The sequence below is a fragment of the Periplaneta americana genome, chromosome 15, assembly GCF_040183065.1.
Source record: "Periplaneta americana isolate PAMFEO1 chromosome 15, P.americana_PAMFEO1_priV1, whole genome shotgun sequence".
NCBI classification, from domain to species: Eukaryota; Metazoa; Arthropoda; class Insecta; order Blattodea; family Blattidae; genus Periplaneta; species Periplaneta americana.
The window spans coordinates 26,424,808-26,445,444 of record NC_091131.1 but is presented as its reverse complement, the minus strand read 5'-3'; the positions used below and the strand labels follow the sequence as shown (position 1 = coordinate 26,445,444).

At 37.1% G+C, this 20,637-nt stretch overlaps 2 protein-coding genes and 1 long non-coding RNA gene across 4 annotated transcripts in view; 2 read left to right on the top strand and 1 right to left on the bottom strand.

Annotated features, from left to right (window-relative positions):
- LOC138714741 (facilitated trehalose transporter Tret1-2 homolog) overlaps window positions 1-11,106 on the top strand; it is a 92,130-nt gene extending 81,024 nt beyond the window's left edge. Inside the window, exons 3-6 of the mRNA XM_069846848.1 lie at window positions 2,030-2,205; window positions 3,225-3,851; window positions 6,428-6,718; window positions 8,908-11,106. Coding sequence (XP_069702949.1) covers window positions 2,032-2,205; window positions 3,225-3,851; window positions 6,428-6,718; window positions 8,908-9,462 — 1,647 coding nt within the window. The 5' untranslated portion in view covers window positions 2,030-2,031 and the 3' untranslated portion in view covers window positions 9,463-11,106. The remainder of the gene's footprint in view (window positions 1-2,029; window positions 2,206-3,224; window positions 3,852-6,427; window positions 6,719-8,907) is intronic.
- A 6,967-nt stretch (window positions 11,107-18,073) lies between these two features.
- Window positions 18,074-20,637, bottom strand: part of LOC138714740 (ankyrin repeat domain-containing protein 13D) — a 67,593-nt gene continuing 65,029 nt past the window's right edge. For both annotated transcript variants that reach the window (XM_069846846.1, XM_069846847.1), the window contains one exon: window positions 18,074-19,093. In XM_069846846.1, coding sequence (XP_069702947.1) covers window positions 18,841-19,093 — 253 coding nt within the window. In that variant the 3' untranslated portion in view covers window positions 18,074-18,840. The remainder of the gene's footprint in view (window positions 19,094-20,637) is intronic.
- On the top strand, window positions 19,100-20,124 carry LOC138714744 (uncharacterized). Its single transcript, XR_011336071.1, has 2 exons — window positions 19,100-19,654; window positions 19,917-20,124. It is a non-coding gene; the product is annotated as an uncharacterized lncRNA (long non-coding RNA).

Below are 20,637 nucleotides of genomic sequence, written 5' to 3'. Positions count from 1 at the left end.
CCTGCAGATTATACAGTTTCATTTATACCCTCAAAAGGCCTTAATTAAAGATATGATAATTTTAAATAAAATCTTTTATTTATAAGTATACTTTTATTCATCTTCCAAGATTTTATTTTATAATTGATAATTTTGGTGCTTAATTATTACATTTTATTTTTATAACAATATTCATATTTAATTGATTATATTTGTTTGCTATTAATTTCCGGATCCTCGTGGTCATTCTTAATTAAGGCCGGATGAGTTATTTCTCTCTCTCTCTCTATATATATTATATTATATTGAGCTAATTACTCTCTATATCCATTAGAAATAGAAATTAAAGTCACAACTTTGCCACAGTGATTTATAAATTAAATAGAAATGACATTTTATATAATTTAAATGAAACAAATATGTGTGCACTAAATTATGAACAATTCACGTTCTTGTTCATATCACTGTCTCAATTTTTCAGAGAACAATTCGTTTCTTATAATTTTCAATCATTATTTTCTCTCAATTTCACAAATTAAAATTCAATATGTCAAAGCAAAACAATAATGACCCATAAACAATATTTTCCGTTACTATGGAAAATGAAATGCTACTTGATTTCAGTTTTGTAGCAGTGTGAGATGTTAAATAATTTTATTATATTATTTTTTATATTATAAAACTTACGGTAGTATAAAAAATGTAATACATGTGTTGAAAGGCTCATTGCAATCCTAGTGTGATATGCATTGAATGCCTTTCAACACTAGAGTTACAATACTATACAGCAGTTAATATTTCAACATTATGCTAGTAATAAAAAGAACATTACCATTGATTGCATTACAAAGTCTGTTTTCAAACATGTTGGTTAAGTTAATGTCAAAATTCGTCACAGTGCATCTACGGCAGCTGTGAATTTTTTAGAAAGTGAGGATATTATTATTATTATTATTATTATTATTATTATTATTATTATTATTATTAACCAAACAGAAAAAGAAAATATTTCTCTGAATGAAATAATGTTTCTTTCTGTTCTCTTTCGTATTTGATATACATAATCTAATTTTTATATTCAAAATATGTTGCATTTAAACAAAAGCACTCCCTAAACTTTAATATTCATTTTTCCATACCCATAAAGTAACGATAATCTGCGAAAAGTGTCCAATGTGTTCCTTGTTAAATCTATATGAATTTTTCATAAAGTCAATAATTTATAATACAAACATTTCTACCTTAAAAGATATGGTTTCTGTCCGATTTAGCATAGAAAATTTTATTCATTTTAATGTACGGTTTTGTTTTAAAAAAGTGCTTTGTTTATTAATATTAAAATTCATAATATGATGAAAGAGTAATGGAACGGAGAGAAATTCTCTCCGGCGCCGGGATTTGAACCCGCGTTTTCAGCTCTACGTGCTGATGCTTTATCCACTAAGCCACACCGGATACCCACCCCGGCGTTGGACAAAATCGTCTCAGATTAAGTTCCAACTCTTGGGTTCCCTCTAGTGGCCGCCCTCTGCACTACGTCATAGATGTCTATGAACGTAGGACTGATATGCGTAAATCAATTCGTGATTTAAGATGGCGCTTAATCTGTCGGATCCCGGCCAACTAGTCACTCACAAAGAGTGCACCTCAGCACATGTGTGGACTTCAGTCCTACATTCATAGACATGTACAACGTAGTGCAGAGGGTGGCCACTAGAGGGAACCCAAGAGTTGGAATTTAATCTGAGACGATTCTGTCCGATGTGCCGGGGTGGGTATCCGGTGTGGCTTAGTGGATAAAGCATCAGCACGTAGAGCTGAAAACTCGGGTTCAAATCCCGGTGTCGGAGAGAATTTTTCTCCGTTCCATTATTTTTTCATCATACGATGACGCAGAATATCTGCATGGAAATATCATATGTACTTCGGTACATTAAAATAGTATAAAGTTCATAAGTTGCTAATTATGTTAAGCAGAGATTGTGTGCCTATTTTTCCTGTCACTTCAGCTTGTGCTATGTAATATTAAATTTGGCGATTTTACTTGCAGACATGACGACATTTTATGGAAGTAATTTGTGCCTTCAGACTGGAGAGATTGCGAACATTACAGGTGCTTTATCTGCAAGAGACAGCAAGGATGCGAATATACCAACATGGATTCCGGAATCCAGAAGTAGTACAGATATTTTAATTAAACCATCAAAACCAAGACTGTTTCCACAGGTAAGTCAAAATGTACTTTTCTGTAATGTTGTTATTATACTGTGCATACATTTTATCTTCCTCTCCTCACATATGTGCAGCTGCTCTGTGCACTGTCACGTTCACTCTACATCCACGAGAGAGAGAGAAGATAAAATATATACACTATACAACAGGCATTCCATGAATTCCTGGACTGATTTCACAGATAAAAATAATATTTTATACTTCTTGATTACACAACTTTTAATAACATATTTTAGTTGATCAGTTGTTAAAATCTTAAAATATAACTATTTAAACATTCTTAGATTTTTCTTGAGGATATTACTACCACCACTATCATGACCAATACCAGCACCATACCACTGCCAATACCACTACCACCACCACCACTACTACTACAACACCACTGCAACCACTACCATTACCACCACTACTACTACCACCACCACTACCACACCACCATCACCAGCACCATTACCACACCACTGTCACTACCATCACCACTACTACTACTACTACTACTACTACTACTACTACTAGTCCACACCTGTGGAGTAATGGTTAGCACATCTGGCCGTGCAAACAGGTGGCCCGGATTCGATTCCCGGTTGGGGCAAGATACCTGGTTGAGGTTTTTTCCGGGGTTTTTCCTCAACCCAATATGAGCAAATGCTGGGTAACTTTCGGTGCTGGACCCCGGACTCATTTCACCGGCGTCATCACCTTCATCTCATTCAGATGCTAAATAACCTAAGATGTAAATAAAGCGTCGTAAAATAACCTACCACCACCACCACCACCACCACCACCACCACCACCACCACCACCACCACCACCACCACCACCACCACCACCACCACCACCACCACCACCACCACCACCACCACCACCACCACCACCACCACCACCACCACCACCACCACCACCACCTACTATAATGTTAAATGAAGCACTATTACTACATCATTTCAATTATAGACGTTTCTCGCTATCATTGGTATTTCTCTGAATCCACTGTCAATTTTTCTTTTCAGTTGCTGGCTGCCCTGCTCTCCTGCTGGGTGAATCTCGCAAGTGGAGCCAGTCTGGGCTATGCTACTCCAGCCCTGCCATCTCTACAGAACCCAGACTCTAGGTTGCAGATAACAGAGAACGAAGGATCATGGGTGGCCAGTCTCATGATGCTGGGCGCCCTGGTGGGGGGAGTGCTGGCTGGACCGTGCATCTCCCTGGGGCGTCGCCGTGCTCTGTGGCTGGTGGCCATCCCACTCATCTTTGCCTGGATACTCATAGCACTCGCTCCCAATGTCTTGTCCCTGTACGTAGCCCACTTTGTACTGGGCACCTGTCTCGGCATCATCGCTGACGCTTCCCAGCTCTACGTCAGCGAGACAGCCTCTGCACAATGGCGTGGTGCTCTTGGCTGCGTGCCGGTGCTCATGTTCAACGTGGGAATCCTCGTGTGTTACACTGCAGGGGCGTGGCTCGACTGGGAGGAGCTGGCTCTCTTCGGCGGCGCGCTCACATTGCCTGCGCTATTGTTGCCTTTTGTGTTGCCGGAGTCCCCAAGCTACCTGGTGGCTCGAGGGCGCATAGAACAGGCTATTGCAGCTCTCCGCTGGCTTCGTGGTCCTGTATATGACATAACTGCTGAGTTCCAGGTATGTAACATTATGTATTAACACACGATGTTCTGCTTAATATCTTCTCTTCTCATACTCTTTTCTGCACTTCTTCCTACTTATATTCCTCGTAATTTCTTGCTGGGTTGTTTTCGTTTCTCACCTTCTCTTCTCCTGCTTCTCCAGTTCCTCTCCTACTTAATCTTCTATTTTCTTTTCCTTCTTCTCTTTTTCTCCAATTCCTGTTACCCTGCTGTTCTTTGCTTTTTCTTCTCTCTCTCTCCAATTTCTGCTACTCCTGCATCTCTTTTCTTCTCTTCCTGTTCAATTTCTGCTACTCCTGCTTCTCTTTTCTTCCTTCTCTTTCTCTCCAATTTCTGCTACTCCTGCTTCTCTTTTCTTTCTTCTCTTTCTCTCCAATTTCTGCTACTCCTGCTTCTCTTTCTCTCCAATTTCTGCTACTCCTGCTTCTCTTTTCTTTCTTATCTTTCTCTCCAATTTCTGCTACTCCTGCTTCTCTTTTCTTCCTTCTCTTTCTCTCCAATTTCTGCTACTCCTGCTTCTATTTTCTTCCTTCTCTTTCTCTCCAATTTCTGCTACTCCTGCTTCTCTTTCTCTCCAATTTCTGCTACTCCTGCATCTCTTTTCTTCTCTTTCTGTTCAATTTCTGCTACTCCTGCTTCTCTTTTCTTCCTTCTCTTTCTCTCCAATTTCTTCTACTCCTGCTTCTCTTTTCTTTCTTCTCTTTCTCTCCAATTTCTGCTACTCCTGCTTCTCTTTCTCTCCAATTTCTGCTACTCCTGCTTCTCTTTTCTTTCTTATCTTTCTCTCCAATTTCTGCTACTCCTGCTTCTCTTTTCTTCCTTCTCTTTCTCTCCAATTTCTGCTACTCCTGCTTCTCTTTTCTTCCTTCTCTTTCTCTCCAATTTCTGCTACTCCTGCTTCTCTTTCTCTCCAATTTCTGCTACTCCTGCTTCTTTTCTTTCTTATCTTTCTCTCCAATTTCTGCTACTCCTGCTTCTCTTTTCTTCCTTCTCTTTCTCTCCAATTTCTGCTACTCCTGCTTCTATTTTCTTCCTTCTCTTTCTCTCCAATTTCTGCTACTCCTCTTTTCTTTCTTATCTTTCTCTCCAATTTCTGCTACTCCTGCTTCTCTTTTCTTTCTTACCTTTCTCTCCAATTTCTGCTACTCCTGCGCTCCTTTCCTTATTTCTCTTTCCAAATTCTGCTACTCTTGCATCGCTTCTTTTCCTTCTCTTTCTCTCCAATTTCTGCTACTCCTGCTTCTCTTTTCTTTTTCCTCTTTCCCTCCAATTTTTACTACTTCAGCATCTTTTTTTTTCTCCTCTTTCTGTCCAATTTCTGCTACTCCTGCTTCTCTTATCTTTCTCCCCTTTCTGTTCAGTTTCTGCTAGTCCTGCATCTCTTTTCTTTTTTGTCTTTCTCTCCAATTTCTGCTACTCTTGGTTCTCTTTTCTTTCTTATCTTTCTCTCCAATTTCTGCTACACCTGCATTTCTTTCCTTACTTCTGTTTCCAAATTCTGCTACTCTTGCAACTCTTCTTTTCCTTCTCTTTCTCTCCAATTTCTGCTACTCCTTTTCTTTTCGTTTTCCTCTTTCCCTCCAATTTTTGCTACTTCAGCATCTCTTTTTTCTCCTCTCTCTGTCCAGTTTCTTCTACTCCTGCTTCTCTTATCTTTCTCCTCTTTCTGTTCAATTTCTGCTAGTCCTGCTTCTCTTTTCTTTTTCCTCTTTCTCTCCAATTTTTGCTACTCCAACATCTCTTTTTTCTTCTCTTTCTCTCCAATTTCTGCTACTTCTGCATCTCTTTCCTTTCTTCTTTTTCTCTCCAATTTCTGCTACTTCTGCATCTCTTTCCTTTCTTCTTTTTCTCTCCAATTTCTGCTACTCCCGCATCTAATTTTTTCTTCTCTTTCTTTTCAATTTTTGCTACTCCTGCTACTTGAATTTTTTGTCCTGCTTCTTTTCTTTTTATGTCCTTTCTTGCTTATTTTATCATTCCGTTTTTCATTGTATTTTGTTTTTTCTCCATTTTTCTTTATCTTTTTCTATGTTTTCACCTTTTCCTCTTGTCAAATGTTAGACCAATTGCCTGTTGTAACCTCAGTTTTGACTGCCAGACCATTTTCTTCTCTTTCAAGTTCCCTTGTTATTTAAAGTGGTAAGCTGATCTGGCATGCTTTCACTCTATAATAAAATATGGATTAATATTTTGGGCTAATTCAACTGAAGCTAAACCTTAAATATGACACACGTTCATAAAAAGACATCCTGTGAAAATAATTTCCAAAATTTAGAAATCATGGCCTTATTTCGTGAGTACTATATTATTTTTCTAATGAAACTGATTTATAGAGACTATATTCATTTTGTTGTGTTCGTTCTTATTCATACTATCCAGCGCAATTGTCTTTGTAACTCTATAGCTTAAGACAAAAATACGTCGTGTTAAAAACAATGTTCAATTAGCTATATACTACCTCCCTCAAATAATGAACATTTAACCAGAAATACCTTGTATATGATACACTGTTCCTCAAACACGTAGCATTTCACTAATGTTCAATTTTGATGCTCACTTCATTCCTTTCAGGAATTGATGCACTGCGAGAAAGGTCCTGGGTTGCTGGAAAGGTTGCGTGGTCTGTGTGATCGTGAGATTCTACGTCCTCTCCTCCTGACTGGGTCCATTCGTGCCCTCAGCCGCTTCTGCGGACTGCGTGCCATTCTGTGCTACACACAAACCATCCTCCTCAGCTCGCGCTCCAGTCTCGATGTCGAAGTGGCAACCATCGTCATTGGAGCAGTGCAGCTCGTAGCAACGCTGGTGGCCTGTGGACTGCTGGACAGACTTGGAAGACGCAAATTGCTTATAGCATCTCAGGTATCCATTTTAGACATCATCATCATCATCATCATCATCATCATCCTTGTCATTGTCATCACTGCTGCTCCCATCACCATAATGTGCCAGCTTGCTCATGAGGGCTACACGACTGCAGTTCTTCCCATTAATTTTGAGATTACTGTATCTAATTTTTTTTTCCTTCTAAAAGGTCATTTTTGTTGTTCCTAAAAATATGTCTCTCTCCACATGTTATTCTGGAATATCTGTACTGATGAGACATAATAAAACCCTATAAATTTCAGAAAAGGCTGATTTCTGGATCTATGTTTGTTAAGACATTTTACTTTGTTTCTTGTTCTCTATAGGGCTAGGATCCTTAGGTAAATAAATATTTTATTTGTACCATAATAGAAACTCGTAATTGTGTTTTAAATTTCGGATAAGGTCACCTGAGCATATATTTTAAATTTTATTTCACAGAAAAACACGTATTTTCAATTTGTTAAATGTAAATACATATTTTAAAATAATCACATAAAAATTAAGTTTTCATCAAATAATTTTCGACAAAAGCCCCATTTCAGATTAATCATCACCTGAATGTTTAGTGTAGTTGCTTAGACATGACAGTTCTCAACTCTTCTCTGAATTGTCTATCTGTGGACCTGTAGAACTGCAGTCTGTCTCTCACCACAAGCGATAAGAGCTGTCATCACTAAAAAATTGTATTGTAACTAACACACGTAAACATTGATGTGTCAGTTAGGTGTGCCTTGTAAGTTATCATAATGCTGATTCAGAAAGCATTACAATTTCATAAACATCACCTGCCTCTGTTTTCGTTTCCAATCATAAATATGTCTCCAGGGAGTGCATGTTCTTTCTCAAAGGCCAGGGCGCTCTTTTTCCCAGTACAAGGCAGTGTTCCGCGATAATCGTCAGTTATTTGTGATGGACAACTTGAGAATAAATCTCATTCTTTACTGTAATTCGTCAGCAGTTGGCGAGACACTATAATTTATACTGGTGACTTCTGCATATTGTTTATATTCATATAAAATAACTGAGACATAATTAAATATTTTTCCTTTTTTGTCACATATTTTCCCGATTTTTAGCACATAAAAAATAAATATTTTCCCGACTTTTAGCATCTAAAAATCCGAGCTCTAGTTCTGTATTCACCTCTGCAGTTTGTACCTATAATTCTGAAACACACTGTATAGTAGTGTAAATATTTTTTTTATCCAATGCCACCAGGTTGTCTTTTCGACATTTCTGGTCTTCTCTCCTGGCCGTGGCTTAGTTGTAACCCACTTCTGAGGTTGGGGCGCCTGGAAGGCGGAGTTACATTATCCCGATGATGTGATAGGATGATTATGATAATGTAGTGCCAGGAGAGATCTTAAATCTAAACTTAACCTAAATTCCAGACCACGGACGAACACAGGAATAATCCCCTTTAAGGAAAAATTCCTGTGCTCTAACCGGGAATCGAACCCGGGACCTCATGACCTATAGCCAGAAGCTCTGACCACTAGACCTTCTCTTTTCTCTATCTGCTACGTCGTAATTTGTACATTACATCCATATCTAATATGCATCTTTTTTCAATTTTGTAATAATTTACCTTTTGGGATGCGAGGAGACTTGAACCTGCGAAGTTGGGTTTATAGGATTTTAAAACAATACGCGTTAGTCAACTGAGCTAAACAGAAACGATGTAGTGTAAATATTAAATGTGTATAACTATAGTCACGACGCTGTTATTCCCGGCGTGACGCCTCCTCTTTGCTTACGTCTTAGAAAGAGAAGGCTCTATAAAGTCTAGGTAGGTAGTATCGTTCGCCATTTTTGTTCTTACGTTGCCGAGCTACCATACAAGGAATCTATTTGCCACACCGTTAAACATTATCATGTCGTAGCTCCTATGATAATAAATCAAACGCACTGTAATTCAGCAAATAATTGAGCAGCAAATAACGTCTTCGTGTGCTTTCTGCAAACCCAACGAAAGAGCCAAAATGGCGAGCGATTATATTAAGTATTTATCGAGCCTTAAGAAATGAATAACGTCTTCATCAGCGAATCACAAGACGCACACGTTTAAATGTAGTCGACCTGCAACGCGATTGGCTGCCGGAAATTAGAGCGACGGGACTATAGTCAATGGTTTTATGTATGCATTTAATATAACGTAAATGTGCTCATTTTATATTTTCCAGGCTATAATGGGACTCTCTCTGGTTGGCTTGGCCTGCTACCACTACTACCACAATGATCTCGATGGCATGGGTGGTACTTTACTCGGTTGGCTGCCCATGGTTGCAATTATGATATACATAATAGCAAACTCAATTGGCTTAGGTCCTGTTTCTGGAATAATTATCGGCGAACTTGTCCCTCAACGGCATAGGAGCATTGCCAGCTCCATTACAGGTGCAATCAGTTGGTTAAGTGCTTTCATAGTGACAAAAACATTCTTGGATTTGAGCTCAACTCTGAAGCTCCACGGTGCTCTGTGGTTGTATGGAAGTGTATGTCTGCTGGGAGTTCCATTTGTGTTCTTCTGTGTACCGGAGACACGTGGTATATCGCAGTATGGAATTGAGGTACTCTTCAGGCCGAAATCTGATCAAAATAACGGTGCAATTGTAACCAAAATGGGTCACAGAAAATCATTAGTGGTAGCGCAAGTAAAAGGTAAGAAATCAAATATCTGTGATGATTGCTCGACACAAAGCAGTGATATAAGTAATTCTGAAACCATTTCTGTGTGATAATGAACATGTCATATTTCCTCATCCTTTATAAGTGACATTCCATATAGATTGTGATGTCATTGGTACAAGACAGAATCCCACTGAACACAACATGCACCACGCAAGTTTTTATAATTTCACAGATTATCATTAAAAACATTATTCCTGGAACCCATTGATCCCAGGCCACCAAATTTATCGTCGACATCCCACGTATATCTGCAGGTTCTGATATTCCAGACGTTGTGAAGAGGAAAATAGTTTTGTTAAGGGACTAGGTACAGCTGACCATATGAAATATATTTTTTCTTAGTGTACATAGCTGATACACAGTTGCTAATTAATGCATAGAAAACTTACTGAAGACGACCCTCACAAAAGAGCAGATATAATAGCAATAAACAGGCAACAACAAAAGGCTATTATCATAGATCCAACTATACGCATGGAGAGAAATCTAAACCAAGCTCATCAGGTTGATCAGGAAAAGAGGGCCATTTATGAACCTTGTATTCCCTACCTTAGTGCCAAGTATAACATCTCTCTCTTCAATTGGTCAGTGACAGGTTTATTTTTTGGTGCTCGGAGTTCTTTACCAAAATTTACATATAATTTTTTTAAACAATTATCAATATCATCTTTTGAAATTAAAAAAATGATCTCGCAAATTCTTAAAGATTCCCTGCAGATTATACAGTTTCATTTATACCACTCAGAAGGCCTTAATTAAGGATATGCTAATTTTAAATAAAATCTTTTATTTATAAGTATAATTTTATAGTCATCTTCTAAGATTTTATTTTATAATTGATAATCACTGGTTCTTAATTATTACATTTTATTTTTATAACAATATTCATATTTAATTGATTATATTTGTTTGCTATTAATTTCCGGATCCTCGTGGTCATCCTTAATTAAGGCCGGACGAGTTATTTCTCTCTCTCTCTCTCTCTTAGGGTCCAGGTTTTCGCTCTTAACTCATCCAATTTTCAACATTTCCACGTTCTGTTATTTTCATTTTAAAGCTAAAACAGCTGTACAGCTCATGCATTATGTCCAAACACTCCCCCATTCTTCCGACAGAGCTGCACACGAGATCGGATGAGTCTTCTTACGAATTATTGGGGAATGGGTTTGTCTTTGCCTTACACTCGGTAGACACACGCCAGACCTTCCCTTCTATTCCTACCCCCTCCACAGAAACGTTCCCATACTGCACGTCGCGAGTGTCTTCACAAAATGCATGAGCTGTACAAGGTTGGCTACAATCAGAGTTCTAGATAAATAAGTAATATTTTTTTAATTATTTATGTTTATATTTATTTAATAAGTTTTCAATGTATTTTAGTTCCAAAATTTTTTTTTGTAAACAAAGTATCTAACAAAGAGGCCTGAGTCTAGTCATTTTTGTAGAAGATGTATATGTAAACATACCGGTAAAGAGTTGCTCGCATCTGTGACATTCTCTCAAGTCACACGTGTCCCCTGGGTAGTGCAAACTGAACAACAATTCTGCCTCTAAACTGAAGGAAGAAACGCAGCAGTGCAGAAATCTGAGTGCTCTTTACTGGGAGAAAAGAAGCAAAATGGGTTAAATGATCCCAAAAGTGGCCATTGGAAAGCTACAGCAACATACTGGTATACAAAAAAAAATTAAAATTCTTTTCAGTAGTTGCAGAAATATCGCTGAAATGGGTTTTTAAAATGTAGCTAATGGTAAAAGAGCATTAAAGATAGGCAAAATACAAAATGAGGTATCATGTGCAGCATACTGCAAAGGGGAGTCTGTACTACCATCCCATCAATGTAAAGCAGAGTAATAAAAGATAAAGACCGTAATTTTAGCCTGATACATACAATAATACTTGAAGAATAACCCCTAAAAATTTCAAATGTGTATCTTATGTAAGTCCTGAGAAAAGTGCACCTAAATTAGATGAAATTTACATTGCTGGGATAGGCAGTACAGACTCCCCTTAAAATTCACAACTTTAAAACTAATACAGATATTCACCAAAATAAACTTGAATAGTTGGTGTAAATTACAAAAATTATTTACAAAAAATGTTTTTAAGGCGACTAAGCTGTACCTACCCCCTCAACAAATGGCACGGAGAATACGTAAGAGCAACTTATGAACACTGGAGACCATGAAACTCTATGTGGCGTAAATAACCAATTTTTACACAGACAGTAATGCAAGGAATGACGCTTGTGAAGAAAATAATAGCAAAAGAGCACTAGCGAAAATTTTTATTTATTAAATACATTACTTTCAGTGTATATGTTTAGGATAGATGGCGGGATTATGTGAGCACGGCAATGAACCTCCAGATTCCTTAAAAGCCGTAAGTACATGCTTAGTAACAGCTTGTTTTTTTCTCCTTTGCGTATATACTTACTTACTTACTGGCTTTTAAGGAACCCGGAGGTTCATTGCCGCCCTCACATAAACCAGCCATAGGTCTCTATCCTGAGCAAAATGAATCCAGTCTCTACCATCATATCCCACCTCCCTCAAATCCATTTTAATATTATCTTCCCATCTACGTCTCGGCCTCCCCAAAGGTCTTTTTCCCACCGGCCTCCCAACTAACACTCTATATGCATTTCTGGATTCGCCCATACGAGCTACATGCCCTGCCCATCTCAAACGTCTGGATTTAATGTTCCTAATTATGTCAGGTGAAGAATATAATGCGTGCAGCTCTGCGTTGTGTAACTTTCTCCATTCTCCTGTAACTTCATCCCTCTTAGTCCCAAATATTTTCCTAAGAACCTTATGCTCAAACACCCTTAATCTCTGTTCCTCTCTCAAAGTGAGAGTCCAAGTTTCACTACCATACAGAACCGGTAATACAACTGTTTTATAAATTCTAACTTTCAGATTTTTTGACAGCAGACTAGATGATAAAAGCTTCTCAACCGAATAATAACAGGCATTTTCCATATTTATTCTGCGTTTAATTTCCTCCCGAGTGTCATTTATATTTGTTTATGCTCGACCATGCCGAAATGTACTAATTATACACCTGGTAGCAGTCCTTTAATGCATGTCATTAAAGTACACCTACTCATTAAAGTACAGGTCTTCAGCCAATGATAACTCAGCTTACATGTGTTCAGCCAATGACAAGTCAGGTTTGTACCGTTATAAAACCGCAAGTATCGATTATTCTCGGATATGCAATCGAAAGAGAATTAGTGAAAAGTCACGGAGGCTGGAAATCCAATACTGTCACAGAAGGTTATGTTCTGTTACTATAATAATTAGCGTTAATTGTAAATAATATTCAAATAAATTCAATTTGCCATCTCGTTTTTCAATGTCGAATTCAATAATCAAGGTTATAATATTATAATATTATCAAGTTTAACGGGACTACGTCAAGGTCAATGACATTATTGTTCCTCGGAAAAAATCAATACTTTCGCGTCTGCGCACATTTCACAATTCACGACCTAGAACAAGGTCACTTCCGATCTTGTCAGATACAAATAAAATGTATACATCTGAATACCGATAATATCAAGTTAGAAATATGGTCGTATGAAACTCGCCTATAATGGTAATTAAGAAGCTCGTATGAAAATTATGAAACTCGCTTGCGTTCGTTTCATAAACATCCATACTCGCTTCTTAATTACTATCATTATAGGCTCGTTGCATAATGTACTATACTGTTGCTCCAAGATATGCGTATATAGGATACATATTTTGTTTTGCTACGAAACACTTCCTGCAGAAGAACTTTATAATATAGCTTGAATTTTCTCGAACAATTTAGAGGTAAATGTGCAATATCTGACAATCCTTCACTGATGTCATCTCATGGTCCAGTTTCATTTTATGCCTGTTTATGCAAATCACTAAACATTTTTCACTTAAAATTATATCCGAAACAATTTATTATTACAATTTAATTAAAATACTGAATCGCTAAAATTCATATTCTCCTCTTTATTCAACTCGTGTACCTAGAGACTGAGTTTGTTTCCCCCCCAATTTATTAAAGGGAAGTTATGACTGAAGTTCGAGGAATTTGGCGAAAAAAAAAAAAAAAGTTGTTTTTTTTTTTCCTTGTTGGGAGGGAGGGGACATACCCCACACTACGACCTGAAGTCTACTGTACACTCCCCAATACGGGATGAATTGCATGCCCACCGATCCTCTACGCGCATTGACCTAACCACTTGACCCCCTTAACGACTGGTCCCTACAGCCAACAGAGTCCATGTACCACTCCTGCTTCGGCAACCCCCCCCCCCAAGGCTCCCTTAACGTCTTTTTCATTAAAAAAATTAATTCTTCCTCTATCAGAAAATGTTATCACTAGAGAACGGATTTCTAGGTGCTAAAAAGAGAGATTAAGGATTCATAACATTTATTTTATGACTTTCAGGAGTTTATATGAAATTAACAATTAATTTTAAATTTAGTAAATATTCCATTTGACTCTCACTTCAAGAGAGGAACAGAGGCTAAGGGTGTTTGAGAATAAGATGCTTAGGAAGGTATTTGATGCTAAGAGAGATGAAGTTACGGGAGAATGGAGAAAGTTACACAACACAGAACTGCACGCATTGTATTCTTCACCTGACATAATTAGGAACATTAAATCCAGACGTTTGAGATGGGCAGGGCATGTAGCACGTATGGACGAATCCAGAAATGCATATAGAATGTTAGTTGGGGGGAAAAGAACTTTGGGTACTTAATTTTGAACTGAAAACATGTTGCCCCCAAGGTTCTGTGTATAATTACATAAACATACACTGAATCACTACCCATATCATGTTAATATTTTTTAGAGACACAGTGCATTTATCAACAACTAAACGTAATAATTATTCATTCAGAACCCAGCCATGTAAGCCACAAAGAAACTGATAAATTTAGCACTCAACAATAATCATGTTTTCCCAAAGAAAAAAATTGTCCTAGAGGGCCACAATAGTACTAAAGACTGTTGTCTTAATTATTTTAGTATACCATTTGTTCAAATTCACTGTCAGGATCAAGATTGTACAAGTATTTAGTATGAAACTATGTGTGAGTATGGAATTATACCCTACTTTTGCATATAATCCTAGCCTGGCACGACAAGGCAAGGGGTCAGTGGGATTCTGCCTTCACTATCATAAAATAAAATGTCATTACATTGTTCTTAGGTATTCTTTGTTCTGAAATCACATTTCTTTCAACACACTTGATCACACATATAGAATAAATATTTATTTCTCTTTTTCTTCTCAAATATTTTTAGTCCAACAAGATAACAATTTTTCTCCTAATTTTGTGTAGAAGAGCATTACTATTAGCTGTTAGTAATTTATTTATATTTCAGCTCAGTATCTTTATGGTGAAGAATCAGTAGAACGCAGAAACATACTCTTCGGCGCTGGGACTCACACCCGGATTTCCAGCTTTACGTCTTGACGCTTTATCCACTAAGCCACACCGAATTCAAGTTCTGATGCTGGATTGAATCCCTTTCATCGTAAGTTCTACCTACTGTGTTCCTCTTTGTAGGTAGAACTTAAAATGAGAGGTATTATATCCGGCATCGGAACTTGAATTCAGTGTGGTTAGTGGATGAAGTGCCAGCACGTAAAGCTGGAAACCCAGGTTCGAGTCCCGGTGCAGGAGAGAATTTTTCTCTGTTCTATCAATTCTTGACCATTTGGAAACGCAGAATTACTGCACTGAAATTCCATATGTACTTCGGTACATCATAGTAATATAATCAGTAACTTTAGTAAAGTTTCATAATTTAAAAGACTCTCACAATTTGAAGTGTAACAGAAAAATATTATTTAAATAAATATGGTGATTCATAAATTTAAATTATCCCCTCCAACCTCAAAGTGAAATCAGAATACCTAATAACATTATTTTTAAAAGAGTGAATTGATGAATGATCGTGTATGTAATCAAATGTGGAATGCAAAGATATATTTTTATTTTTAAGTTTTGACTGACATAATTTTGTATATCATATTTTCATTAAATCACAATGTATTTACACCTAAAATAAATATCATGGAAACATATTTTAGAAATTTTAATATACAACTACAAACAAAATACATTTTCCTTTCTTCTTGTTAGTAGGTTATTTAACAATGATATATCAACTACAAAGTTACCGGTATTTAGCATCAATGGAATTGGTGATAGCAAGATGATATCTGGCGAGATGAGGCCGAAGGTTCGCCATGAATTACCTGAAATTCACCTTGCTGTTGGGGGAAAAATATCAGAAAATCCAACCAGGTGATCCAACCCAAGTGCAACTCTGGAACAGCAGGCAAACACACTACTGCCTGAGATACGCTGGTGGAAGATTCTTCATCCAGTGCAGTATTAGACCTCATTTGTCTGTTGTGGTCTCAATCTATCATCGTCTTTTTGTCGCCACATGTTTACATATAAAAATTCATTGTTGACAACCGAAATTAGTGAACTTCTGTTTCACTATACATAGCATATTAGACACAAGACCACGGAGAAAATTGCGAAACTGTATGTATTATGCACTTAATGTAAGAAAATATGTTATGGTACGCATTATCAGACTTACTGTATAAGACTTTCTTAAATATATGACAAGCCACATATCTAAATTTTCTGGTGCAAATCTTTCTGTATTGTCTGTCAACAACGCTTTGTATGCTGAAAATGTCCTTTTAACAACACAGGATGTCACAGGAGCAAATTTCACCACTGTCACAGATGCTGAACTCCAATATTAGCCTCTCAATTTAAATATAAAATATAAATGGCGAAGAAATTAAATCACTTAGAAAATTATGTTTAACTGGAAAATAACTGTAGATGTAAGTAAAAGCCAATGATCAGCATGAGTACTGAATAATTGGAATAGGAAAGTTCTATCCTGGACCGAGACTGTAACTTGGGTTTGTTCCGTTTAAGTGCTGGTGTTCTAACCACTGAACTTTCAGGCTTAACTCCTGGTTAAAGATAGAATTTCTCTCTCAAATTACTGAAACTAGGTAACAGAAGGCTTGGTCCGAAAGCTACTATTTACTTAATTGTTTAATGAATAGCCTACTGACTTTTGGCAAGTCTGACAGAAGATTTTTTTCACCATCTGTTGTGAAAATAGATTAGAATCATCGTTTATTGATTTCCGAAGTAAATTTGCGTATGATGCTGCAAATTTCGGCATGTCTAAGTAACCAATTTATCAAAGGAACAACACTTGTGAAATGCTAGCGAAGACCTACACGAATAATTTTATTGTACAAGTGTAGCTTGATTCCAGAATATATCTGATGCTACAGTGCACATGTTAGCGCACGAACTTCAATACTACAGCTTCCACTACTGCACAAAATTTGACTCTGCCGACAATGTGTTAATGTCAACGTAATTTAAGGTGATGCGCTACTGAAATTGCTAAAATTCACAATTTTTTAGATATAGAATTGAAATTTTTACTGAATATGCATATGAATATCATAATCACACATTGTAAATTTCAATCTTTTCTCATAAACACTTTTTAAGGTTCATTTAGTCCTTTTAGGTTTACTTGAGTCCATTTTTTAATTTTGTAAGATTCATATATTTTATTCTACTCTCTCGGAAGGAAGTCCACATTTCCCACCAGAATCAAGAGCCGACTTCCAATGAACCTCATATTATAATCAAAACTTATCATCACACCAACTTACGTAAATAATTATTTATTAACAATTATTTTTGTTCATTGAGGAGCCCAATCTAGGCTGCCCTCAATTCAGTGTCATGTATTGTATTTATATTTTTTAGAAATGATCTGTATAGCACTAAATGCGCTGATCGATCAATAAATTATTTAAAAATATATATATATATATATATATATATATATATCACTACAGGATGTATGAAATGAACAATAACTGGACCATCTCGGGGTAACAGGTAATAAGTCACTTTTTTTATTTTTCGGTTTATGTCAAAATATTGTAGTATTTTTAAAAGGTAATAACTGAAAAGTTTGTAATCTTCATTAATATGTCACATCAACGGACGTATATACGTCATCCAAACATCGTAAGATGAAGATTACATTTGTAAAGTTTCTTTCCACCCATAAGCAGTGCTGACTAGATCAGATGCTATGGACAGTACTCTATAACAGAGTCGCCGGTATGAAAGGATAATTCCGAGCATTTGGCGTGAGACAAACTCGATAGTTCAGTGGTAGAGCGCCTGACCAGAGAACAGGAAGTCGCAGGTTCGATTCCCGCTCGAGGTTGTGAAATTTTTCTTTCATACCATGGCATGATTGTGACTATAATAGTATTTAATTCATTGAAAAGTTATATTAAGATATTGAAAATAAGTCTGTGAAAAAGAAAATAATTAGCTGATAATGTGATATTACCCTGAGTAAAAGGGAATAAAATGACTCTCTTTAAAATGGATAAAAATAACTTGTTACCTTTTACCCTGACACCGTCCAATTGTGTTAAAATATTCGAGATATATGTGGCAAGGAACAAAGGAGGTTAAATCCTAAGAATCCGAACCCTGACTCATGACTATCTTCAAATAAAGAGTACACCATTCATATAATGGGAATGCAGGTGGTATAACAATCAAACCACAGTGTTCTGTCAATGGCCCCACAAATATATCAGCAACTCTAAGGACCTAATATTTATTTGTTTCATATTATCAATCAAACTTCATTACATTCTCTTGCTGCCTTCATTATGGATTAAACCCGTAAGCAAGAATAGGTATTATTTTGTTCATTTTTTACATAAAATTAAATTAAAAACATCGGTTATACACGAGATTCAAAGCATTCCAGAGGTTATTTGAACATTTGAGGGGAACATTCTCCCCATATTATAAAGTCATTATGAAAGGAAGCTCGTTAAGAAATTAGATAAATAATCTTTGTCGACTGAAATGCTCCGAACTACCTCTTTTATGGTACAATAAACACAAGTGAACTTCAAAATAATTTAAAGAGTCCACATTTTCAGTTACAAGCACATGAGATATAGAAATCCATACACAAGTAAGCTTAGAAGCAAAAATGAATATTACACTGTACATTATTTATTACACAGTATAAATATGTAGAAGAGTTCTGTCAGAATACTGTAAATATTGTATAAATAGATGAGAACTTGTCAGCTGATGTGTCAAAAATGCTAAGCAGGCCTTTTTTTTACTTCAAAAGAATCAGACAGTGGGCCCTGTGGTGAGGAAGTATTTTGAACCTTTTAGCGGCTGCATTCATGTATCACACTCAATGCACCACCGAGAAATCCCAAAAATATCCAGTAACAGAAATACGCTTGGGGATCCTACCTCACCATTATCACGTGGTAACAGCAGTGACGTTACAGCACTGCTACTTCATGTCACTTCTCTGTAAGTGATAGTTGCAACACTTGCTCCAGCATTTCCTCCTCTTGCCTCCGCTGCCGCTCTTCTTCTTCCCTTTCCCGTTGCGAGAGGACTAGAGCCATCTGCAGATCGTGATCCGTCACTATGAGGCTGTCGGGGGAGTCTGCCTCCCCGCCTTCGGGACTAGCGCGCAGGACTGAGGAGCCACTGTCTGGGGAGCTAACTGTTAGGTTCTGCTGGTACAGGGCTAAGCTGGCCTGGATTGCCCTACAAAGCACAACCAAGCAGGGGTCAAAGATGCTATAATATAACAACAATAATACACTAGCTTATTTCTCAGGGGGGTACATCAATGAACCACAAAGATGAAGCTTGTGGAAGGAAGGTTTTTGTAGTGGCAGATGCTCCTAATATGCTCACATGTTACTGTCAACGGCAGTAAGAAGAATACTGGACTTGTATCCAGCAATCTTAGCTTATATTACATATTTCACAACACAAATGAATCATCAAATAGCTCTGTATCGAAATTAAGATAAGAAAATCATCTCTCTGTAACGAAATGCATGTTTTATTGGATGCTAGACCATTCCAATTTCTGATTCAGTAGAATTTACTAGAATATACAAGGTGGAAGTGATATAGCTCTGCAGACTGAAGGGTGTATACTCTATTTTTTTTCATGGAGTGCAGTTTCATAGAAAGGACTTTGCCGACAGACCTTCTACTGCCCCCTACTAATTGGTTGTCATAAATAAATGTCTTTCTTACTGTGACGGAAATCTTGTCTTCTCCTGTCAGTAACCAATCACAACCTTTGTTCAGAAGGTTTCCCCCACCGAAAAGGCAAATGCCGGGTAATATTTTGGCGAATCCTCGGACCTCATTTCATCTCACTACATCTCGCCAAAATGTAAAAAAAATTGTACAACATTGTAAAAATTGTAGAAAATTACTAAATTGTAAAACTATAAACATTTGTAAAAATTGTAATTGTAATATTGTAAAATGTTGACATGTTCCACATCTTAAAGCTTCATTGCTCATGTAAGATCTATGGAATAAAATAAATGAATGAATAAATGAGAAGAATTGACAGGCTTCCGTCAAATCCACGTGGAGGCAGAGTTGCCGAATCTTTTCCGAATTCCAAGAATCCCGTCAGTCTCATTTTGAGGGTCACCAGGATTGTGGCAACTGTGCAATGTTGGGACGAGGGGACAGGATGGAATTGTCAGAGGTGTTTGTGTAGGAAGTCATAAATCTTTAAGTGGGTGTTCAAAGGAGCCACCGAACTGCACTCTTTCAAATAAAATAGAGTATAATAGAATATATTAAAATAAATAAAAAACCTATTATGTGTTTTGTAATTAAGGACATGGTTAATTAGAAAATTAGGCTGAAAGTGAGAGTGCGCAAAAAAAAAAAAACACACACACACACGCACGCACATGGCCTGAATAGCAAAGTTCTGTACCTTAGTCACTACAGTAGGAATGTCAGATTTCCTAATGACAGGAAATAATTATCTTTGTTAATCTTTTTACTTAATTTGCAAGAAAACCGCCCATTTTATTGACACACTGCAGTGGGATAAATCATTCCCTTTCAGTTTCTCTAAAAATAATATTAAAAATCACAACTGTATGAAAGAATAATTTCGAGGGAAAAATTGTTCCAGGGCCGGGTATCGAACCCGGGATCTTTGGTTAAACGTACCAACGCTCTCCCACTGAGCTACCCGGGAACTCTACCCGACACTGATTCAATTTTTCCCTCTATATCCACAGACCTCAAAGTGGGCTGACAAC